This window comes from Leptidea sinapis, chromosome 41 (genome assembly GCF_905404315.1).
Source record: "Leptidea sinapis chromosome 41, ilLepSina1.1, whole genome shotgun sequence".
In the NCBI taxonomy this organism is placed as follows: Eukaryota; Metazoa; Arthropoda; class Insecta; order Lepidoptera; family Pieridae; genus Leptidea; species Leptidea sinapis.
The window spans coordinates 3,190,770-3,198,698 of NC_066305.1; the positions used below are offsets into that span (position 1 = coordinate 3,190,770).

The 7,929-nt window shown below is 37.8% G+C and overlaps 1 protein-coding gene across 3 annotated transcripts; it reads left to right on the forward strand.

Moving 5' to 3' along the window:
* Window positions 1-545: 545 nt before the first annotated feature.
* On the forward strand, window positions 546-7,012 carry LOC126976571 (longitudinals lacking protein, isoforms H/M/V-like). Of its 3 annotated transcripts, none has more exons than XM_050824957.1 (4): window positions 546-751; window positions 1,252-1,473; window positions 1,873-2,130; window positions 6,674-7,012. In XM_050824957.1, the coding sequence occupies exons 2-4, from the start codon at window positions 1,300-1,302 to the stop codon at window positions 6,995-6,997; spliced, it is 756 nt and encodes a 251-aa protein (XP_050680914.1). In that variant the 5' UTR covers window positions 546-751; window positions 1,252-1,299; the 3' UTR covers window positions 6,998-7,012. The 3 variants fall into 3 exon arrangements, with proteins under 3 accessions (XP_050680914.1, XP_050680912.1, XP_050680913.1); XM_050824955.1 differs by having other exon boundaries at window positions 548-751; window positions 1,267-1,473; XM_050824956.1 differs by lacking the exon at window positions 546-751 and adding an exon at window positions 1,003-1,117 and having other exon boundaries at window positions 1,267-1,473.
* The last annotated feature ends 917 nt before the right edge of the window (window positions 7,013-7,929 follow it).

A 7,929-nucleotide genomic window follows, 5' to 3' on the forward strand; every position in this document is an offset into this window, starting at 1 on the left:
ATTCTGATCTCTCATTCTATATCTGTCTACTTAGTTAGTAGTTATCTGTGATTCAACTATGATCGTTTCAAAACTGCAACTTGCACGATGCAAGTTGCAATCAAGCATTCATCATGTACAACTGTACCTACAGATGGCGCTTATCTAAACCATTATTCAAGTGCGATTATTTAGTTATATATAAGACTATTGAGCATAAATTTATTACAGAATCATTTATACAATAATATTCATTTAATGATGTTATTGGTTGACAACCTAAGTTTAGATATAGGGAAAATTAGGTAGTTAGACATAGACTTGACACAAATCACGAGTTTGCGTTTTTAGGTCAAGGTCGGATTAAATATCTTATGAACACTTACATTAACAAATTTAATGATACAAACAATAAAAGTATTTTAAAAATTGTACCGATCACTGAAAAATTAAACATATTTTAATGGTTTTTCACTGATTAAGACACTTTTAATTTAAGCTTTTAAATTTTAGTACTGGCAACATTCGTAGTAGAGCTTATTTTGGGTCAATCTGTTGAATGTTGATTGTTCCAACTTGGTCGAGACCGTGCCTTTCGCTTCGCTAAACTTGCAACATAGTGTAGTACTTTAGTATTTTCATTTCATTCAATCAAGAAAGCTGGCGGGTGTGCAATGCAATAATGGTGATTTAGTGAACAGTATAGTGATATTATATTGAAAATATTTGATTTGTGTTTGTTTATCGTTTATTAGTTCATGAAATAGTTAAGGTAAGCGTTACAGACAATTTGGGAGAACTATTTTGTTCTTGCATGGTTATGCTTTAATACTACGACTTTTCATAAAATTTCCACTGAAGTAGGAACTTAACGAAATATGAGATCTATTCAGAATGTTCATATTGTAGTTTTTAAACATTGGTGTGTTTATTTACACAATCCTATTCACACTATCCTTAGGAAAGTTTTGTAGCTTAGAAAATAGTAAAACTTAGATTTTTCGTCGCCATTTTATTTTTTGTCGCGCTGGAAAAGCGGCCATTTTCTTTGTGCCGCGTCGCTTTACGAAACTTAGATGTTCTGAACAAAGTTTTAAATTTATGTTGAAGCGTGATATTATCTAGTTATATGATTTCGGTAACACTGTTTCCATTATCTAACGGAATACACCCCAAGTCGATTAAAATTGTTCTGAATCTGAAATAGTTGTTCGTGATGGCCTAATTATTATATTTATTACGACGTATTTAACTTAAGTGTATGTAGGATAGTTATTTTATGCACAGGAGTGTGGGCGCGACGTTTAACTCGAAGGCATAATGGATGATGATCAGCAGTTCTGTTTGCGTTGGAACAACCATCAATCGACGCTGGTGTCAGTTTTCGACACCCTACTAGAGAAAGGAATTCACGTGGATTGTACTTTAGCAGCCGAAGGACAGACATTGAGAGCGCATAAAGTCGTATTGTCAGCTTGCAGTCCCTATTTCGAGGTATGTACCACAATCAATCATAAAGTGGGTCAATTGATTTGTGTTAAGTTGCAAGCTAGCACAGTTTTGCTCTAATAAACATTCCAGCCGTTTCGTTTTAGCTTTCGTATGTGAGCAATTAGCTTAGATTAATTCATAGATGAGTTGGCAACAGAAAGTTGTTCATACAACTTTTCCAAATACTTGTTTCATGTTGTCAAATTTAGTAAGTTACCTTTTACCAATTAGAATCATAAGCTAATGGCATACATAATAACATTATCAATTAGTTTCATTTTTTTTTCACAGAATTATGATTACAATAATTGTCTACAATTAATGTTTATTATTTAATTCTGTAGCCATCATTTATGCATTGTCTAGGAAGATAGAATGTACAATATAAATATTTTGTTACAGAATGTATTATCACAACAATATGACAAACATCCTATAATCATTCTTAAAGATGTTAAATATGCAGAGTTGAGAGCAATGATGGATTATATGTACCGTGGGGAGGTGAATATCTCTCAGGATCAGTTGGCTGCACTGTTAAAAGCTGCAGAGTCCCTTCAGATAAAGGGTCTGTCAGACAATAAGCCTTCGAGGCCTCCGTCGCGCCCACCACAGCCTGCACCTGCACACCCGCCGAGACCACCCTCGCCACCATCACAGGTTTGTTGTTACTTTGAATAATTACCACATAGCCATATGGAATGAACAACTCTGTTAGCATGAGATTCTTTATACTTTTGATGTAGCTACTCGGTAAATTATCTGTATATATTTTTTTTTATGGAATAGGAGGACAAACGAGCGTACGGGTCATATGTTGTTAAGTGATCACCGCCGCCCACAATCTCTTGCAACACCAGAGGAATAGGAGGAGCGTTGGCAGCCTTTAAGGAAGGTGTATGTGCTTTTTGTACCCATGTCCTATTGTCCTGGAAACACTGCACAAGGAAGTTCATTCCACAGCTTTGTGGTATGTGGAAGAAAGCTCCTTGAAAACCTAACCTCAAAATATGAGTGCTAATCATGATCTTGTAGTGATATATTTATATGCTTGCCTATAATTGAAAGTAAATTCCATTGAGGAAACCTGAGTGAAAGTTGAACTGCAACTCTTCTCAAAAATATTTAAACATAATGTATCTTTTAAAACATGAAATATGACCTGATCTCTTGGAGATATGTTTTATTATTTTATCTGCCTTGATTAGGGTAGTTGGTTTTTCATCATTCTTTCCATTTTCATATTATAATATTTAATAGTTTCTATGTTCTTTAACCAGTAAACAGGCTGTTATCTAATATAATTAAAAACCATCTTTTATGTTTATTTTTTAAAATTGTTGTTAAATAATATTTGATAAATATATTAAAATAACAATGATATACAATTTACGCCAAAAAGATAAGACAAATAATGAGTCTAGCCTGACTCAATCATAAACATACACATTATACTCTCATAGCAGTTATTAAAGCAACAATAAATGCAATTTTATATTATTTGCAAGTGCTTTTATTCAGTTTAATATCAATAAAACTGAAAGGACCTTGTCCTTCTCACAAGTTGTAACCTAAAATATTAGTAAATAACCTTGATTTCATCAGTGTTTGTCAAAGTATTTTTAAAATATTATCATACATTTGTATAAGTGCTCAAAACTTATCATTATTCAATGGAATTATAATGGTGGTAGCACTTTTAGTTATTGCACTAAAATTAATCTATTCAAACTTGTTTATTACAACTTCTCTTCAAAACTCTCCATCATTTCCTTACCCTATTGTAAATGCCATTGATAATGATTTATGGTAATAATTTGCCATGATGTTCTTAAAAATAATGCAAAATTTTGATAGTTCATTGTTAATAATAGACAGAATTTAAATTGGCGCTCGGATCCATCCAATTACTGCCCCATTGCCATTGACTCAATATTCTCCAAACTTGCATATCTCACCCATAAATGGGTGCAGGCTGTTGAGTCCAATTCAACCCTAATAAGACACAAGTTCACTACTAAAAGTCTCTCTGTTTTTATCCCCTCTCACTCCTCTGAATGCCACAACTTGTAATGCATACTTGGTGTCTATATATTTTGCAATGTTCAGTTCCGTGGTTACTTGAAAGAGAAGGCCAAAGTAGCCTCTAAATAGCTTTGTGTACTTAGTAAGCTGACACAGTACTTCTAAGGCGCTGCAACTATATAAGGCGCAAATCCGGCCGCACATGGAGTACTGTTCTCACTTTCCGTTGGGCACTCCCCATTACTAGCTTCTTCCATTTGATCAGAATGATATAACAAAGAGTGGTTTGAATCATCAACAATAAAATCATCTCTGATTGGCTTGTGGACTATCTCTGCATCTTGTACCTCATATACCACGGGGAGTGCTCAGAGCAGATATTGTTTACCGGTTGATACTATAGCAGCTGAATTCCACCACTGGACATTGTGTAAAAATGCTAAATTCCACCCACATCACGTGGATGTCTAGCATTCTAAAAACGCGCGATTTACAAGAAATTACTTGCCTCGCACAGCTATACTAATATCAAAGTACTGGCCCTGTACTTTCCCCGGGGGTAAAATGAATAGGGGAGTCCCAGGTCCAAGGGTGTCATAAAAGGCGACTAAGGGCTTTTTAAAAAGTGGGAGAGTCACACTCACCTTCACTTGCTCACGCTTCTTTTCGCATAGGTTAGTGTCGAGGACTGGAGGCAATCCCCCCTTGTCCCCATTTAATTGTAAACCTTGTCCAATTTAATCCCCAGAAGACTCAAGTTTGCTCGTTTACCACAAAAAAAATCCCATTTGTCGTATCACCGCTCTTCGACAACACTTCCCTTACAGCCTTGCTTAGTATCGGAATTATGGGTCTCGATATCTCAAGCGATTGCCAATTCCGCGGCCATCTGGAGAGCAAAGCCAAATTGGCTTCGAAGAAACTGTGCGTCATAAATAGAGCACAGCAATACTTCAAGCCGGCCCACATTCTAGCGCTGTACAAAGCGCAGGTCCGGCCATATATTGAGTATTGCTGTCATCTCTGGTCTGGCACACCCCAGTATCAGCTCGATCCATTTGACCGCGTGCAACGCAGAGCAGCTCGAATTGTCGGGGACCCAGTGCTCTGTGAACGGTTGGATCACTTGGCGTTGCGTAGAGACATCGCTTCATTGTGTGTCCTCTACCGCATTTATCATGGGGAGTGTTCCGAAGAGCTGTTTCACCTGATTCCTGCCACCAAATTCCACCTTCGCACGACACGCCACAAGTTAGGATGTCATCCGCACCATCTGGGTGTGTCCGAGACGATACGACATGGGGCCTTAAAGGCTGGCAACGCTCCTGTGATTCCAGTGGTGTTGCAAGAGAATGTGGACGGCGGTGATCACTTAACACCAGGTGACCCGTACGCTCGTTTGTCCTCCTTTTCCATAAAAAAATGTTCTCAATCTCATGCTCAAAAAATTCATGTGTGTCATTAATCATAATTCACATCTTGTGATTCAAATCATAGTATTTTTGGGACCTGGCAGGTTTTAAATTACCCACATCTTAATCCATTTTTGTCAAGATGATTTTATAAATTTTGCATGTAATAGGGCAGAGGGGAAATTAATACAATGAGTGTGTTGGAAGAGATGTTAAGTGGTGATCAGTTATGGTTGATGTGTCATCAAGTGACACAGTTTATTTCCTTTTTATTTCCAAAAATATAAGATAAGAGGTACACAATTTACAAGCCCTGAAGAGCCAGTGAATGTCTTCCAAGAGGCCATTCAAGACATCTCTCAGGAACACTAGACAATATGCTTTATATAATGATTCCAAAGAATATGAAAGTGTGTTAATGTTCAGATATATAATTTGAAAAATAATAAATTTTGCGTTTTTCCTAAACATACTACATAAAAAGACAATCATTCTATAAACTTCTTTTTGACTTCGGTTGTTTGTAGAATGCAAACATAAGGATTCTTTCAAAATAGATAAATTACAGTTTTTACTTTCTTACGATTTTATTATTATTTTATGCATAAGATGGTTTATGCGTTGGTCCATGCATCATGGTGGACCATGTCTTGGGGAAGGGTACGACCCGTCCCACGTCGGCGCTACAAGTATTTAACCTATTATAACGAAGCCTGTCACGAGAACTCAATCAAATAACAAAAAGTATTCATCTACATTTTATTCAATACTCACTAAATGCCTCTACTATTGACGGAGCACGTAGTCAGCCAATGAATTAATGGCTGTCACAATCTACGAGTTTCAATCATTAGGAAACTAATTTATAGATAAATTTATACAGACAGTAAAATATTATGTTATAGAAGCGTTTCGAAGCGTTTTTATCTAACAATTATTGATCTTTCCGTAGAAATACTTAACCGATATAAATTGCAGCTTAGCGCGTGAGTGATGAATTGTCAATGAAATGCATTTTTTAAACAGTTTTCAGTTACTGAGCATAGCAAAAATATTAAGATTTTTGTTTATATGATTCAGCCTTAGATAATTTATACGTCCACATAGTCTCTTGCAGTTAGAAAACCGATAAAAACAGGCCAGGTTTAATACTTTACTGTGCGTGACAAGCTACGTCTTACACTCGCGATTTGTATGACACTATGTTATGCTGCGTTTACACAGGTCGATTTTCGCCGTGCGGCTAGTCGCTTCACAAATTGCCTCACCAAGCCGCATCGCTAGCCCATTTACACAGGCTACTAAAATTGCGTGGTCAAACGCATTTCTTTGATTTGAGAGCCGCTAAACGTAAATTATTGTTCCTGTAATCTTGTTCTTTTGGGTTCAATAAGAATGGATGCCTATCGTAGCATTCCAAAAACTGTATGGTATTATTTTTATTCATGGTTGTTTAACGAAACGATATGTGCGTAGAATCGCTGTAGGGTACAACATGCGCGAAACACTCCTTCATGCGGCTGGCGATCGCCTGCCAGTCGATTTTAGTCACCAGTCACATGCTTGCGGCTTAAGTCACTTGCGACCTAGTCGAATTGCCATTTAGACGGTCGATTTACGCCGCGCGGCTAAAATCGTGCGGCTTTAGTCACCCGTGTAAACCCCACATTAGTGTGCGTCCATTGCTGCTCAAAATAGAGGTTAACTCTAAACTCAATTTCTTCCGACGTTTTCACCATGTGTTTAAACTAATCGAATATCGGCAGGTGCGCGATGATAGCATTGATAGTCGTGAGGGCTCCATGAGCCCCACTCGCCGCCGCAAGAAAGCGCGGCGCATGTCGAGCGAGATGACGTCATCGGAGGCGGTCGCCGCGGGGGTCGCGGTGGCGGAAGGGGTCGGAGCGGCGTTGGCGCTGACGAGTGACAGCGTGTCGTGCAAGGAGGAGGTGTCGCGCGACGGCGTCGAGGACCTCACGTTGGACGAGCCGCGCGACCAGCCCACACCCACACATGACGTTGTGCGCAGTGAGTACTTACTACTATTGCTTCACCACACTACTACAATTCTCTTTCTTTATATGGAATAACAGAACAGAGAGAAGCGTACGAGTCACCTGGGAGTAAGTGATCACCGCCGTACGTCCCGCAAACACCGCATAAGGAAGATTTTGCAGTATGTGGAAGAAAGTTCATTGAAAACCGCACTGTGTGGAGCGAGCGAACCTTCACCTCCACTTCAAACAATTCATGGAATATCTATTCACTTTTATGATGTGAAATATTAAACAATATATGCTCTAAACGTATTTAGAATATTAAAAGAAGCAATGGACAGCTTCGGAATGTTTTTTGAAATATCTCAATTTTTTTTTTTGATACAACTGTTGATTAAAAAAGTAAATAGTCGTAATAAAGGAACTCGTTTCATCTTTTATGGAAAATAAAAGTCAAGTAAGTTTGGTTGCAGTATCAGTTCAGACATGTGACTGCATTGTGTGTAACCACATTTATCATGGAGAATGTTCTGAAGAGCTGTTTGAACTGATTCCTGTCACCGAGTTAAACCAACACACCATACCCCATAAGCTATCATCTCCACCATCTGGATGATTGCAGTCATAATTATGGATTGAACATTGTGCGGTGTTAGGTACTATGATGATACAAGATGAGTACCTCACACATACCTCAATGCTCAGCAGGATACCTCTCCTATTGTAGGAAAGTATTAAACACTTGATAATAGCTTTGTACACTTGTTTGACCTCTTAAAATAATAAATAAAATAGCATTGATTTTTGCAAAAATAATATACACTGATGCTCTCTTGAGATACATTGTCTGTCTTATTAACTTAATATTAGGTACTTTCTTTGATTTCCTAACACAGTAATATCTTAATCATGGCAGAGACCATGGAAGACTTAAGCCATATGCTCGATGACCACAATCCAGGTTCCCCCTAGTAGGTCTTAAAATAAACATGGGTCAGAGTAAGATCATGTCTAATGCCCATGTC